The 17,709-nt window shown below is 40.1% G+C and overlaps 1 protein-coding gene across 1 annotated transcript in view; it reads right to left on the bottom strand.

Annotated features, from left to right (window-relative positions):
* The window catches only part of LOC135218542 (very long-chain specific acyl-CoA dehydrogenase, mitochondrial-like), a 303,617-nt gene that overhangs the window by 47,581 nt on the left and 238,327 nt on the right, over positions 1-17,709 (bottom strand). The window contains exon 7 of the mRNA XM_064254915.1: positions 16,350-16,466. Within this exon, the coding sequence (XP_064110985.1) occupies positions 16,350-16,466 (117 nt within the window). The remainder of the gene's footprint in view (positions 1-16,349; positions 16,467-17,709) is intronic.

Below are 17,709 nucleotides of genomic sequence, written 5' to 3'. Positions count from 1 at the left end.
GACAGACAAAAACATTCTTTGACATGTCAAGGAGAAGTTCTGTACACAAGCCTGGCAAGGATCTCTGTTCTACCAAGGATTTACCTCACCTAAAAAGTAATGTGTAATGGTCCCATGACAGCTAAGCACTGCCACTGTTTCTAAAGAATCTTCTGCATGAAAACCTATACAGGCGGCCCGCAGTTAACGGCGCAATCGCTTAGCGGCGAATCGGTTTTTCAGCTGTCGTCAAAAATGTTCGTTAAAAAAATAAGGTATTTTAAGGTATTTTTACGGCACAATTTTCGGTTAACAGTGCCGCTAGCCCCATCATGTCTAACGAGTACATGCATTTGTAGAAATACCGTTCAGACCATAAAGGTTATGCAAATGATATTAAAAAATTTTATTGAGTTATTACATAGGTATAAGGTAAACTACATGCCACTGATGCTGTTCTATGCCGAAAATATCAAGTTAAGTGCAAATTTAGCTATGGATGTGTCGATTTATAAATGTTCATGCTTTTATGAAAATGTATTTTGTATAAGGCATTTTTATTTTTGCACATAAATATGATACAAAGGTAGCTTTTGAAACTGCCCTCCAGTTATCACAGAGGATGTTCCGAAAAAGGCATTTACAAAAACTTCACATGGTTATATCTTATTAATTTGAGAGCTAATTACAATTCATTTTGTTATTGAAACTTCAGCTTTTTGTTATAAGTTTTTATGCTTTTATGTTTAAATGTGTATGAAAAATATATTGCAGAGCATTTTTTTAATTTTGTACATAAATATGATACAGTGGCAGTACACATGTCCATTTGAAGTCTTTGTAACAGCTCATCACATGATGAAGACAATAGGTTGTTTGGTCTCGCCCGAATAATAAAATTTTAATTTCTGGGGCTCAGCTCGTGTCGGCCTATGAAAGGATCCTTAATATCATTCTTTCTAGGTAAAATTAATTCCTAAATTACCAGAGAAAAAACAAAATTAAGAAAATGTCAGTAAAACTGACTTCGCTCACTCTTAAAAGAAGTGTCGGTATGATAATAGGGGCGAGTGTGGAACACTACACGAGACAATCACCAATTAGAACTTCCAATCAGAATCCCCCCAAGAGAGAGCTGATACCAACTGCGATGCAGCCGCTACTACTACTACTAGAGGACGCCACGGACAGCAGCGCCCCTAGCGGACATCCTTAATTTTTAGCGCTAGCGTCAAGACGCGATTTTTCCTTGTGCTTGTGCTATTTCTGGATTTATCTCTATAATCTACCATGGAACGCTCTGCTATTGCCACGGCTAAGTTAAGTAACTCATAAGTAATATTTTACCTCATTTTTATCTTCCGGGTACCTGTATTTTCCTCTTAATAGGTCATATACGGTTTCCCCGGTTGTCTCGTGGCGGCGCCATGCTGCCTCGTAAGAATTCCCGGTCCTCCATACTGGGGACTTCTTATACTTATGGGCTTACTATATTACGTTCATTGTTTTTACATCGAGTTTTAGCTATTTCAGCCTTTCTACCATTTCTCTTAGTTGGTATTTTAGGGCTATTATATGATTATTCCGGCCCAGCATCCCGGCTCTTGCTCTTCATCGGCTATCGCTGGCTCGAGTAGGCTTCTGTTTCTTGGAAACAGTCTGCCTCCTCCTGGGCTTTCTTTCTCTTTTACTAAAAGTGTCTTTTCCATCTTTTCGATGTATAATTTTATTATATTTAGGTGTTAGGCTAGCCTAGGTGCTTGTTCCTTGTATTGGTACAGCCTGGTTCACGTGGCCCTCTCACGGTTGTGTTGCTCGCGGCCTAGGCCACTTGCGGTCACGTGTTCCATCGCACCTTACCCTAACCCCCGCCCTCCCCTTCTGGTATAGGGAGGAGCTGGGGGGACCCCTTGGTTGTCATGACAACCTCAGTTGCCTTCTCTCACTCCTTCTCTGAGGCGACCAGGGGTTCCTCCCAGCGGGGGGTATAGGGCGACCACTCATGAGGGTACCTGTCTCCGTGCGGGTAGTCGGTGAGGCGGGGAGGAGTAGGCCATCCCTCCCCCCTCTCTCACTCCCGCCGTGTTACACCGAGACCTTCCTCCCCCCCTCCCTCCCCAGTTGCTCAGCCACCTCCCTCGCTATACGAAAGGAGCCTTCCGTCGCAGCCGGGGCACCTTTGGTTATAGATTACTGGCTCCGCTAGCGGGCGGGGCGGGCACCTCTAGTGGTCGGTTGCTTGCCTACTATATCCTTTCATCTCTCCCCGCTACCGGAAGGGAGCTTGCTTCTTACCCGCGCACTCTTCTAGTAGACGGGCGGAGGTGAGGTTTGTATTATTATTTTAAGGATATACCCTAATTTTACAATGAATTGTGTAATATGATATTTTTATCTACCATCCCCGCCATTTTCCGTCGTGGTTTCCATTTACCACCACTCCTGGTTGGTTCCCTTTTGTGTCCCCGCCATCAGCGGAGCTATAGCCTAGAGCACACAACCAACCTAGTTACCACACGTATTTTGGCGGGGCTCTGGTTTAATCTAACTTTATCGCTCCGGCACCAGCGGAGCATCTGTTAGACTGTAAGTGTTTACCTGGTACTCATGTATCTTTCCACTTACAGGCTACCAACTGTCAGGTCCCAGCGTGCAACGCGACGTTGTACGACCCCTGCGGACACGATGAGTGCAGGTCTCACGCCCCCTGTGCCACGTCATACAATGAGATGATCGTCTGGCACCCAGAAGCCTGCGCCATTTGCTACGACCTGGTTGGTCAGCTGGGAGATGGGGTAAGTCCGTTATAGGCTTCCTTATCATTTTACTAACAACCCTTAGTCATAAGTTTGTTAACCCCGTTCCGCCACTGGAAGCTAATCTCGCTTTTCTTTCAGGCTACTGGTGTGAGGGAAGTCGCCCTCGCCACCCTGAAAGCGTGGGTGGGCGGCTTCGGGAGAACGCCGCCAAAAAAGGCCAGCCCTACATTCTGGATAAGAAGCTGGCCGTCCAGATCTTCCCTGCGGGCAAGTCGACCGGTGTTACGTTGACCCCTTGTCCGCTGCCCCTCTGATAGCTCCATCCAGCAAGACCTCCAGCAATCCTTTGGGGTCGTAGCCTCCCAGGAGTTCGGTACCCGGTACGTCGCTGCCCTGGACCTTAACATCGAGCCTATGGCGGTAGGGGTGGATGATTTTTTGTTGTTGGTTATAAACGGTAGGTGTGTCGGGTCGCCCAAGGTCTTTCCTTGGGTGCTCCTGGATCTTCTCCTGTCCCTTCTTCCAGTGCTTCATTCCAAGGCTTTGTGGGATCTGAGATCCTACCCGCTCTCCCGCTCTCTCTGTTCCCCCAAAGGTGAAGGGACAGAGAGAACCGAAGACTCTGGCCAAGACAACTTCGAGGAAGTCGTCTTCGTCTTCTTCGGCTAGGAAAGTCGTCGACTTCCTACGCCGATGCGGTGAAAGCGAAGCCGAGCTCTTCTCACTCGAAGAGCTCCAGAAGCAAGGCTTCTAAGGAGAAGGCTCGCGCTCCCGCCGAGCCAGTGCCTTCTCCCGCCTCCACCGCTTCCACTCCGGCTACGCCGGTAGGAGGAGCAGGGCCTAGCACCTTTGATCCCTCTGCTTTCTCAAGAGTGGTGATAGCAACAGGTGGGCGAGCTGGTTGGCTCGCAAGTCTCCGCCCTGGGGACGAGATTCGAGCAGATGTTCGCACAGTTGTCGAGCACTCTGTCTCAATCAGGCCAATCGATCCAAGACCTCTCTAACAGGGTTAGAGAAATGAGGACCGAGTAGCTGGGCTATCTCAGGTTCCTCTTTCAGTCTCCCCAGCGCCAAAGCACTGGGATTCTCCAACTCCCGCCATACGACTCTCTGCCAGCTTTCTCCATGGAGAACCCATGGAGAGTAGCTGCCTACGCTCCTTTCAAGGATGGGATGATCTCTATCCCGGAGTGTGGGACTCGAAGGATTGAGGACTTCGAGTTTTACCCTCCAGGTCTGACGCAGCCTTTCATCGGTTATGCTAGGCTGACCGTAACGGCTCTCACTAGGGAAGACAAGATCTCTAGAGAGTCGGTCCCTATTACAGTAGAGATCATGCTCAGCGGGAAATGGGTTCACTGCCTTGAGGACTGGGAGTGTACGAATACTAAACTCCAGGCCTACAAGAGGTCCCTTCACTATTTTCGCGACGGAAGAGGATGTTTCTCTTCCGTTCGCCACGACAAATTAGTGGAGAAGTCCCTTCAGGCAGTCCTCAAGGATGAGCCCATCCCACAGTTGGAGGGAGGCGGAGTCTACTTCTCCGCTCTTCCCAGCTTTCGGAGAATTGTGGGAGAACTTGCCAGCTACGTTCACGCTGGGTAAGCTCAAAACCGGACTGCGCCATGGACCAGTTCGGCGAGAAGCTACCAAGACTGCCGGATTCCCTAATCCAGGCAGAGTTTGATGCGCGAACCAGGTTTGGCAGGTCCCTCAATTCCACCCTTATAATTACGGAATTTGGCGCCCTCTCTTATGCTACGGAACCGCTGTTTCAAGATTTTGGCGAAATCTCAGTTCCGAGACGGTACTAACCGGACGCTTTTGACTTCTTCCAGGCTAGGAGGAACTGCCGAAAGCATGTTCTACAAGAATGTACTATTAGGCATGAGCCGAATAGACTCTTGGCCCTCTAGCATGTGGGGAGCGGATCTCTTCCCAGAGTCCGCTGTCAACGAAGTACACCACGAAGCTGCTAGGCTCAACCAGAGCCTTAGAGCTAGGTGGGGTATTTCCTCGAAGAGGAAACAAGATTCCGTTCCCACTGCTGGTAAGAAAACCGAAGAAGGCTGGTAAGAGGTTCCAGCCGTATCAGAAACACCAGCAACAGCAGCAATTTGTGCAGGCGGTCCCCGGTTACCCAACAAGGACAACCTGCTAGTTCGAAGCAGAACCAGCCTATCCTCCTGTTGTCCCCTCAATCTCAGCCATCCACCTCCTACGCTATCTCGCCGGCCTTCAACCCTTCATATGAGGCTCAAGGCTACAAACAGCCGAGAGGTAGGGCGAGAGGTTACTTTCGTCAGCGTGGCGCAGGAAGGCGACAAGGAGCAGGCAGTTCAGAGGAGGGCGTGGTGGCCAAACCCGCCCATCAACAATGAGGCTCCCCAGGTAGGAGGAGCTGTTCCTCTTCCGCCACAGGTGGGGGTTCAGCAATTGGGCACAGAGCATAGTGTCAAAGGATTGGGCTGGAGTTGGATCAAAGATCCTCCTATCCAATCAAATCATTCCACCAGATACCGTCAGAGGATTGACAAGATTACGCGGAAGAAACTCCTTCAGAAAGGAGCTATTGCGAGAGTCAGCATCTAAAATTTCAAAGGTCGCTTATTCAGCGTGCAAAGAAAGGCTCAACAAAAAGAAGGGTAATTCTTAGACTGTCAAGCTAAACTCTTTCATTCGTTGCGACAAGTTCAAAATGCTTACCCTCCCTCGCAAGTAAGGACCTTACTTCCGCGTGGAGCCGTCACATGCTCCATCGATCTTACAGACGCATACTATCATATCCCTATAGCCATGGCACTTCCGCCCATTCTAGGATTCAGGCTAGGAAATCAAACATTCTCATTCAAAGTGATGCCCTTCGGTCTGAATGTAGCCCCCAGGGTATTCACAAAAATAGCAGAAGTGGTTGTACAACAATTGAGAGCTCAGGGAATCATGGTAGCAGCATACCTCGACGATTGGTTGATCTGGGCACCCAACAGTCGAGGAATGTCTCAAAGCCACCAAAAAGGTAGTTCACTTTCTGGAACATCTGGGTTCCAGATAAACAAAACGAAATCCGACTTACTCCGGAATCTCGTTTTTCAGTGGCTAGGAATCCAATGGGATTTGTCTTCCCACAATCTGTCAATTCCAGTGGCCAAACGGAAGGAAATCGCAAAATCTGTCAGGCAATTTCTCAAATGCAAACAAACGTCAAGGAGAAACCAGGAGAGAATCCTAGGATCCCTTCAGTTTGCTTCGTAAAAGATATCCTTCTGAAGGCAAGGCTGAAAGATATAAATCGAATTTGGCGGTCAAGAGCAAACTCCAAATATCGAGACAAGTTGTCAGTAATTCCACAGATCCTCCGCAATCAACTACGGCCTTGGTCAAAAGTAAAGACTTAGCCAAGAAAAGTACCCCTTCAATATCCCCTTCCAGTGTTACCATTCACACGGATGCATCCCTGTCCGGGTGGGGGGGATACTCTCAATTCAAACAGGTTCAGGGGACTTGGTCAGTTCAATTTCGCCAGCTCCACATAAACGTGTTGGAAGCAATGGCAGATTTTCTTACTCTGAAGACTGCTTCCCCCGAAGAAGTCTCATCTAAGGCTAGTTTTGGACAGTGCAGTGGTAGTTTCATTGCATCAACAGAGGAGGGTCCAAATCCAAGCATGGTGGAATCATGTCATGATAGCCATTTTTGCATTAGCAAACAAACACAAATGGCATCTGTCTGCCACTCACCTGGCAGGAGTAAGGAATGTGATAGCAGAGCGCCCTGTCCCGGTCAGTTTTCCTCTGGAATCAGAGTGGTCTCTAGAAGACGGGTCATTCCAGTGGGTAAGCCTAAGTCCTGAGAGTCCCAGGTCTCCAAGTGGATCTCTTCGCCTCACAAGCGAACCACAAGCTCCCTTGCTATGTGGCCCCCAACCTGGACCCTCTGGCTTATGCCCCACGGACGCCCGCCCTGTCATTGGACTGGAATCAGTGGAGGAGATTTATGTTTTTCCTCCAGTGAATCTTCTCTTGAAAGTCCTAAGCAAACTAAGGTCTTTCAAAGGGATAGTAGCTCTGATTGCACCGGACTGGCCCAAGAGCAACTGGTATCCTCTTCTTCTGGAATTGGGTCTCCGACCTCAACGGATCCCCAATCCCAAGCTATCACAATCAGTACAAATGAGGACTGTGTTCGCTTCCTCAGGAATTCTCCAGACCCTAACTTTATGGACTTCATGAAGTTTGCGGCTAATAAAGATGCTGATATTGATCCACAGAATATTCTCTTCCTAGAATCAGATAAGATAGAGGTCAACATTAGACATATGACTCGCTGTTAAAAAATTAGCATCTTTCTTGAGAGAATCGAACACCACAACCATGACAGTTTAATCTGGCTATATCCTTTTTCAGATCCTTGTTTGAAAAAAAAAGGTTAAGCAAAGCTAGCAGCTAGCACTATTACCACTCATAAATCAGCTTTGAAGAAAATCTTTCAAGTAGGTTTTCAGATAGATCTGACTGAATCTTATTTCACATCTATCCCCAAAGCCTGTGCTAGACTTAGACCTTCTCAGAGGGCCTACTACAGTTTCATGGTTCTTAAATGATGTCCTCAAACTAGCTTCAGATACTGCAACTCATCTTGTACATTCATAATGCTCCTGAGGAAGACATTATTCTTATTAAGCCTAGCCTCAGGAGCTAGAATTTCAGAACTGTCGGCTCTATCCAGGGATGCGGTCATGTGGATTCCTCCCATCAGGAGAAGTTCTACTTGCTCCGGATCGTAGCTTTTTTAGCCAAAATGAGGATCCTCTTGCAAGGTGGGTCTCCTTGAAGGTTATCCCACTTCCACAGGATCCTTCTCTCTGCCCAGTATCAACTCTTTAGAGCCTTTCTATCTCGTACTTCTTCAAGATCCTCAGGTGCTCTCTTCATGAGAGAAAAAGGTGGTACTTTGTCAGTAAAAAGGTATTAGACAACAAATCCTTTACTTCATTAAACAAGCCAACCCTGAGTCATTCCCAAAAGCACATGATATCAGGGGAGTATAGCCACCTCAATTAATTATTTTGTTTTCAACATAGAACTTTGAGGATCTTAGAAAGTATACTGGGATGGAAATCCCCGACAGTCTTTAAACGGCATTATTTAAAGTCCTTGGAATCTTTAAAGTTTTTCAGCAGTAGCAGCGGGAAACATTGTTTCCCCTGATACTGTATAGTAGTTGTAGTATAGATCCAGTCTCCTTTCTACCTACATCATCCAACATGCCTCACCCTATCGCCCAGGCTACTCGAATATCATAGCCTTAGCCGTTGAATCATATAGTGATTGTCCCTTATTTTTTTGCTAGGGACATCCACACTTGTACTGATAATGTACTCAGTGTACCTACCCTTATTTTTATGCTAGGGGTAGGACACAAATGTGTTTAATACCCTTTATTTTTATTTTGCCCATCTTACTGTATTAAATGATGGACTTCAGTGTACCTACATTTTATTTTTTATGCCTAGGGTAGGACACATGTGGTTTGTATATATTTTGCCATACTTGTATTAATGATGGACTTCAGTGTACCTACCCTTATTTTTTATGCTAGGGGTAGGACACAATGAGTTTGTGGTTGTATATTTTTTGTAATATGTTTAGTAAATCCCTTTTTGTTTATATTACATGCATCACTGTAATTTACTGTAATTACCATTTAAGTACTTTAAGATTACTAACGTTCTATTTGTTTTACTGTTTAGTATAAGTTAGTTTAAGTGCTTAGTTTTGTATGCTGTAATTGATTTACTTATATTTATATCCATCATTTTTACACTGCTTTTCATTGTTCCTTTTTTCCCATCTTGTCTGTTTCTCTGGTACTCTTTCATAGGCCGACACGAGCTGAGCCCAGAAAAGGGATTTTGACGAAGGAAAAATCTATTTCTGGGTGATTGGCTCGTGTCGCCCTATGAAACCCCCCCTTTAGGTTTGTTCCCCCCCTTGCAGGACAAGATGTTTTTTAGATGTTTTTTAGATTAAGGATGTCCGCTAGGGGCGCTGCTGTCCGTGGCGTTCCTCTAGTAGTAGTAGTAGCGGCTGCATCGCCCGTTGGTATCAGCTCTCTCTTGGGGGATTCTGATTGGAAGTTCTAATTGGTGATTGTCGTGGCGTATAGTGTTCCACACTCGCCCATATTATCATACCGACACTTCTTTTTTAAGAGTGAGCTAGTCAGTTTTACTGACATTTTCTTAATTTTGTTTTCTCTGGTAATTTTAGGTTAATTTTTACCTAGAAAGAATGATATTAAGGATCCTTTCATAGGGCGACACGAGCCAATCACCCAGAAATAGATTTTTCCTTCGTCAAAACCCTCCCTTTATATCATTGAATCACGTTTTTATAAAAATTATATTTAAAATTGTTGCATAAATCTATTTTAAAAGACAAAACTTGGGTATATATTTGATTTTGCAACACTGCAATTTGTTTGTTTTTCCATGGGATAGAAGTACAAAATATAACTGTGCAACTCAGTCGATTTTTGCTTTGTTATGCAAGCAAAAAATTGAGGTATAACCATATGATCTTGAGATGCCACTGTTACATAGATGGCAGAGTGACAAAAATTAAGATATGCACAGAAGAAAAAGTAAATATGCATCTTTTGCATAAATCTTATAAAAAGCTATACATTTGGTTTGAAAATCGGCTGATGGCAAATACGAGTTTGTTTCGCCATATCTAACGCAATTCTGAGCGAATTCTTGCTTCTTGTTAGCATACAGTGGGGCCCCCGTATTCACGTTCTCAGGATTCGCGGACTCACTGATTTGCGGATTTCTCTCTGGACCATATCTACCCATTATTTGCAGGGAATTCATCTATTTGCAGGGTTCCGACAATAACTAATCACTAATTAGTGTATTTTGATGTTATTTTCATGCCTAAATAAATTTTCATAATACAAAAATTATTTACTAATTTTCAAGTATTAATACTGATCAATATTGTATTAGCAAGTTTAATTAGATTAAATGATATCACATAATAATAATAATTCTCTCTCTCTCTCTCTCTCTCTCTCTCTCTCTCTCTCTCTCTCTCTCTCTCTCTCTCTCTCTCTCTCTCACAGAGATGTATGTTTTTCGTATGATAAATAAATGGTTTACTAATTTTCAAATATTAATATTAATGTAAAGTGCAATCAATTCAATAAAGAAAATACTACAGTGAATTAGTAAGATTTTAGTTTATAAATTTTAAAAATTATGTAAGAATGAAGGATATCCCAGTCTTCATGCATCTTTCTTTCAACTCCAGATCCAAGCTGAGGTCCAACAGCTGTTAAAATATCAAGTAATGTGACAGGAGGGGAGGGAGTCTCTCTCTCTCTCTCTCTCTCTCTCTCTCTCTCTTCTCTCTCTCTCGTCTACTGAGATGAGAGATTTTTATGGTACACGTATGTACAATATGTTTATTAATATTTTCAAATGATAATACTAATAATAATAATAATTGTAATTACAAAAATCATACGTGAAAGTATTTTACAGGAATATTACCTAATCTCTCTCTCTCTCTCTCTCTCTCTCTCTCTCTCTCTCTCTCTCTCTCTCTCTCTCTCTCTCTCAGAGATGTATGTTTTTTTGTATGATAAATAAATGACTTACTATTTTTCAAGATATCAATATTAATGGAAACAGCAATAATATAAATTCATTAAAGAAAATACTAAAGTGAATTAGCAAGATTTTAGTTTATAAATAAAAAAAATTATGTAAGAATGAAAGAATATCCATTCTACCCCGCATCTTGTCTTTGAACTCCAGTTAGCCAAGCTGAGATGGCTGGGGTCCAACAGCTGTCAAATATATCAAGTAATGTGACAGGAGGTGGAGTGTGTTGCCCACACCAGATCATGCAATTTATCTCTCTCTCTCTCTCTCTCTCTTTTACTGAGATGAGAGAATTTCTATGGTACATGCCAATATGTTTATTAATATTTTTGCATAATAATAATAATATAACTAATTTCAAAATTCATATGTAATAGTATTTTAAAGAAATTCAATAATCTATCCAGTTCACTCTTTTAAATAAGGATAACCACCTCTCTCTCTCTCTCTCTCTTTCCTTTTTGCCACATGAGATATGTATGTCATAGTGGTAACTCTCGCCGTCTGTTTGGGCTGGAAGTGAATGTATATCTTTAAGGGCATTACTATATTTCATGGTAAAATAATAATATACAGTACTAGTTTTCAAATAATATTAAGTGTAGTGAGATTAAACAATAACAATAACATTCTCTCTCTCTCTCTTACTTTGTTTTGTAGTATAAATAAATGATTTAATTTATGACTAATTTTCAAATATTAATAAGATTAATAAAAAAAATAGCGATTCCCAGTCTTTTTATCCAGTTGGAGGAAGGTGGGTGGGGAAGTAAATGGCAATTTGATATACAAATTGGCAAAGGGGAAGGAGCCAAGTCTTGGAGTTATTCTCTCTCTCTCTCTCTCTCTCTCTCTCTCTCTCTCTCTCTCTCTCTCTCTCTCTCTCTCTCTCTCTCTCTCTCTCTCTCTCTCTCTCTCTCTATTATTATTCTCTCTGTCTCAGAAATAAATAATAATTTCACACTTGATGGTCTCTGTTATTGGCTGTAGGTATATATTTTTAATGGTAAAATGTTTAAGATGACTTTGAAATGATATTAATAATGTAACCTCAAAGATTAATACAGTAATAGGTTAGGAATTTTAGGTATATTTGAAGTAGGATGTTATTTAAGGTATACATTTGGTATCTGAACTTTCAAGATAGGCAATTATAAGCATTTTTAGTGGTGGTTTTAACTATTCGTGGGTTTTAACTATTCATGGGGGTGTCTGGTACACATCCCCCGCGAATACGGGGGAACACTGTAAACGATAATCTAGATACTTGACTTATTAGAGACAAGGTTATTTTTCCTAATACGACGTGAGAATCGTGGCTCATAGTTTTAATTTAGACCACAGAATCAATTGGGATGGTGCACAAATTATTTCTAAAAGCGACAATTCTCACGTGAGAAGATTAGTTGAAGGCTATCTATAAACATGGGGATTATCTTTTGAAGATAACAAGTCGTTTACAAATGAAGACCCTTTTATAAACAGTTTCACTGCCAAGCAGTATTTAAAAATTTTAATTTCAAAACTGACGTTGACCATGTGAACCCTGATGCTCTGCTTCCTCTTCCCCTCTCTCTCCAGATAGCCGACATCCCTGTGGATTTTTCCGACTATGGCACCTATGCAGTGCAAGCAGGAGCAACTTCACAGGTTCTGAGATCGAGGAGGTTGGCACAACTGCCTGTTGAGTTCGGGATTACTGAACACACAAACCCCACCCACCTTTTTAGATGCTCTTCAGGAGGAAACTATCCTCTCCATTACATTTTAACGTTACACTGATGAGGAACACCGTTCAGGTGTTTGAAAGTCTTTGTTCTATTTTATAGAAATATTTTTTAATATATGATTGTGGATTTTATAACAACAATAAAAGTATCATTAGTACCATTATAATCATTGCTTAAACCCTGCAGCCATAAACAACAGGTCTATAACAGTTGTTTTGCTAGAACAGCCGAACTGAATCTGATGATAATGAAGTTTAGCTTGCATTTCAGCCATCGTACGATAGTAAAAAATTACCTTAGTTATGTTACAAATAAAGTTACTAATTAAGTACAACAGGACTTAAATATTTTTGCATTATACCTTTATTTGGTAGGGAAAAAATATTGGCAAGGAAATATAGTATGTACTACTAAGTTTAAGCTGCAGTTGTAGCTGAAGCTGAGAAAACAAAGTGTCCACACTGCTAATAACTTTAAATTTTCATGCATCAATAACACGGATGCAACTCTGCCGCAAATAATAGCAGAGAAAAAAGTATTTTCATTAAAAAATACTGACCATGAAAGAACACATTTTACTGTTGTTTTCACTCTGATAACAGATAAATATGTACTATCATATTATTATGAAACAGGGTGAAAATAACAAAAGTAATCATTTTTTTACACAAAATAACATGCTCCTGACACCATCTATTAAAAAAAAAATAACAATCAAGTAGCCAACAAGTACATATTTAAGTCACATTTCAACTTAAAAGCACTCCATATAACAAAAAATAACCTATTTACACTAAATAGAAGCAAGAAAATCGCTCTGAATTGAGTTAAGTAGGGCAAAATATGTATTCTCATATTACTGTATTATAAAATACTAACATATTGCAGTCAATGTTTTGGTTTGGAAATCAACTGATCAAATTCAAGTTTATTTCAGCGTATTTAACTCTATTCTGAGCGAATTTTCTTGCTCCTGGTTAGCATAAACTAATATCTAGACACTTTTACTTATGTGAGACAAGGTCATTTTTCGTTATACAACGTGTTTTTAAGTCGAAATAAGACTTGGATAAGCCTCGTATTGAACTAAATTTTTATAAAAACTACATGATTCCATTTGCTATTTTCACTGATTTCATTGTAATATGAGCTTTATGTTATCTGTTCTCAGTGTGAAAACAACAGTAAAATGTGTTCTTTCAAGCCCAGCAATTTTGATTAAAATTATTTCCTCCCAGTTTTATCTCTGGTTGTGTTAGATGGCATGTTTAAGGGTGTTTTAGCCTTGTTGCCAATGCACAGTAATACATAGTCATTAGCAACTTGAACAGTTTTCTCAGCTTCAACTACAACTTGGTTTAAATTTAACAGCATATTTCCTTGATGACCTGTGATCTATAGCAAATAAAGTTATTACATAACTTTATTCTATATAACGTCATTTGTAACATAACTACAGCAATTGTTTACTATCGTACAATGGTTGAAATACAAGCCAAATGGATGATGATGTTATCCAATTCAGTTGTACTCAACAAAAAAGTTTTCTCTTGTTCGGTTGTTTATGGCTTTACACATTCACGCAACGAGTATGTATAAAGTTTAAACAATATTCTATCAATCTCTTTTTTTCTGTTTTTGAACTTATTTAACTAGAAGAGGGGTTTGCTTTTGCCTGCCTTTTAAAATGTTAAGTAAATGTGACAAACAAGTGTCATTAAAAAGTGCTGGTTGTGCTGATGCTGGACTCGTGCGCCAACTAGCGCAGCCTCCAGAAGCACGACTCGCTCACTCATATTTCGGAATCCCACTTGTATCTCAGACAAAAAAATGGACCAAGTCGCAGCTCGTATCTCAAAAAATTTGTATACTGGGCTGCTCGTACCTCAAGGTATTACTGTACGGCGAAATAATCACCTCCGTCCTCATCTGATTTTTCTAAACCAAAACATGATCGTTTGTTTGTATTTTATAACATAAATAGTGATACAAGACTACATACAGTATTATTGGATATTGCAAAGTAAAGGATAACTTTTTAAAACAGCAGAGGAAAAGATGTATATTTGTCATGTTCGTATGAGGCGGTCTTGGTACCTAGCCTATAAGCAACCGATAACCAGACAACGGTGCTATAAACCCTACGGAGTGTAAAACCTAGTTATGAATATGTTTAACAAGCACCGTAAAACCAAAATGCCGCTAACTGATAGCGATGTTAACTGGGGGCTGCCTGTAGAGTGCTGACTGTCATCTCAACCTTTTAGACAGAGTTATGCCATCAGTCAAATTTATTTTGCCAACTTTTGATGAGGACTTGTAGCACAGATATAAAAGAAGTTTATGTGTGTGCATAAAATCTAATATAACAAGCTTCCTCTGCACTTTCTTTACCTGACATAGCTATTTCTACTTACAAAACTAAGTAGGTGGCAGCTGTGTGTGACATTTTCCAAAATCAAATTTAATCTTCAGTTTGCTAGGCATTTTCATCTTGGCTACAACTAACTGTTGAATAGTTTACCTAGAGCAGCTGTGAAATCTTCTGATCTCCAAATGTTTAAATAAGGAGCAAATTCACTCCTGTTTTCTGCAGAGATCTAAATTCAGGCGTATTGGCTTTATTTTCTACCCCAGTCTATTATTATTACTTTCCCTGTAACTTGTCTCCCTCTTAGTCAATTTTCCCTTGCAGCCCTTTTGGGTTGATTCTGTCAATAGATTTAAAAACAAAGGGAAAATACAGTGAAAAGTGCAGGAAGAACTAAACCTGTAAATCCCAAAAATATAAAAATGAGAATATATTATAAAAAAAAAAAGAGCGGGCAAATTAGCTATCCAGATGACCAAATAACACCTCCCAACCCAAAATAAAAATAAAAAAAAAATAAAAATAAAAAAAATAAAATAAAATCACCAAGAAATCCTTTCTCAACACAGAAGAAACTGGTGCAGCTGGCCTTCTCTCAGTGCAATCATAATCAAATGTGAAGTACAGAAGATATAATATGAATGAATATGATAGTCCACAAACATCAAAGCAAACAATGAAATTAACCAATTTGACAGCCAGAAAGTGATAGTACAGCTACATCTGAGGGGACTGTACCCCTCTGCCAATCTTCTGGAGGGCTTTCATCTGACACATTTTGTGGCAAACAAAATGCACAATACAAGTACAGTCAATCAGTCCCCGATTATCAGCGGACTCGGTCAATGGCGATTCGGTTTTATGTCTAGCGCAATAAAATTGGCGATTTATGGCACCATAACGCCAAGTTCCAGTGACCAACGCCATAAGGTGCCAATAATATAGTCATGGCGCCATACATACCTAACGGAGGTGCCATTAACCAGATATCGGGGCCATAAGTGTCATAAATCATCAAGTTTCGGTTATGGCAGTCTTCACTTATGAGCACCCCACCGAGAACGGAATCCCTGCTGATAACCAAGGAATGCCTGTAGTGGGTTTATCATAAAACAAAGATAAACTATTGTAAATGGCTTTATTATTAATGTCTCTATACACCTAATGGAAGTGAGGTAGGGAATACTAATAAGACTGCTGAAGAACTAACAGTTTGGTTAGGAAAGAATGCCAAAACTGCAAGACAGTTCTGCAAAAAGAAATATTTGCTACTGGACAAACACAGTACAGGCAGTCCCCAGTTACCGGCGGGGTTTCCATTCCCGGGGATGTCCTGATAAGTGAAAACCACCATAAACCAAAACTCAGTGATTTATGGTGCCATAATGGGGCTTATGGCACCAATAACTGGTTATCATTGGCATAAGCACCCTTATGACACTGATAACTGTCCTGTTATGGTGCCATAAATTGCCAATTTTATGGCGCTAGACAATAAAACCGGATCGCTGATAAGCGAGGACTGCCTCTTATACAATATTTAATAGGGACCAAATTTCCAAGAGAAAACTCAGTTGAGTAAATGCACCTTCTCTTATATGTTGCATTATATGATTCCTAATTACTTACAAGAAAAGGCTATGAAACACACCTTTAAAGTCAACAAATTTTCATATTACTTAGTCCTTTCAAATCTCATCATTACAGTTTTATTCTTTCAATTAACATTTGTTAAAAACGTTCCATGTAATGCACTGTTTGACACCAACTTAATTGGTAAAAGACAAATTTACCTTTGTTTTGGTCTGTACATATTTTACTTTAATTTTAAATGTGCTCACCTTGCTAATTGCAGCTTCTAAGTGATAATCCTTAGATCCAGAATCCATATTCGACGATATCATAAATGCCATAGATTCTGTGACGTAATGATACATAGCCATTCGAGCCAACTTTTCCTGAAAGCATAGATAAAGGCATTTGTAAGAACATAAGAAATACCGTGAAGTTTGTAAAGATATTTAAAATTTCACCAAAAATACTACTCCACTTAAAACCATGAGCTAGGACAAGCACTAAAATTATAGTACTCTTATCAATGTATCTTCTTTGATTTTGCAATGAACTGCAATTTGTAACCTTGCCATCCCAATTAAATAAGACCATAACATATACTTTTACGAGTATGTACAAGAACTTCACTGTAATATTATTATTTGATACATAATTACCTTACACAAATCAATCAAAACTTTTCTGTTTTCCACATAAAATTTTTTCCCTTTCTTCAAATTACATTTCTATCAATAAAATTAGCGAAAAAGTGAAAAGACTAGTTATTGTTTCTAATAAAAAAATTTAAGAGAATTATCAAAAATTTACAAAAAAAATTTGTGTCAATTATCATTAAGTAGATAGATGAAAGCTTTTCATATCGAACAAGTCCACAGGGGCCATTGACTTGAAATTCAAGCTTCCAATGAATATGATGTTCATTAGGAAAAAACCAGAGGAAGTAAAGGGAAATACAGAAAGAAGAGATACCACTTATTAAACAAGAAAAAAAATTAATAAATAGATAAATAAAAATGTATTAAAATGCAAGAAGAATATTTTTAGGGTAGTAAAGCATTGCATTTTTGCTTGGAATTCTGAAACTCCAACTGCATAACATCCTCTGGGAGGCTATTCCAGAGGATGTCAGGAAGTTAGAACTTCAAAGGTTCAAGTAAAAATGCAATGCATTACTACCCTAAAAATATTCTTCTTACACCAGATATTACAGCCTTCAGACAAAGGCTGCTGACAGATAAATGTGAATATATTTAGCAGCAATGACCAAGCTTACAACGTCAACAACATGATACTAAGTAAATAAGAGACTGAAAAGAAGGAAAAATGAGCAAGTCTCCAGTTAATCACAACAAAGTTTGTGTATAAATATAAAAATTTTATAAACCCTGTCATCTTCTTGTTAAATAACTTGTGATATAACAAAATTGCCAATTATTTAATCTGTACCTAAAAAATTTTAAATTTACTAAATAGTTTCATTATTTCATCTGAGACGTATTCATCATTACTAGAGTGGGTCTCCGCTACATTGTATATCTGCAATCGCTGATTTTTCTGTGGAGATTACCTCCAAATATACAGCAAAAATTAAATAATGTGCAAATTTTTTCATTGAGCAATATTCAG

Source organism: Macrobrachium nipponense, chromosome 9 (assembly GCF_015104395.2).
Source record: "Macrobrachium nipponense isolate FS-2020 chromosome 9, ASM1510439v2, whole genome shotgun sequence".
Lineage (NCBI taxonomy): Eukaryota > Metazoa > Arthropoda > Malacostraca > Decapoda > Palaemonidae > Macrobrachium > Macrobrachium nipponense.
The sequence above is the reverse complement of the archived record's forward strand: the minus strand, read 5'-3'. Positions and strand labels throughout refer to the sequence as shown.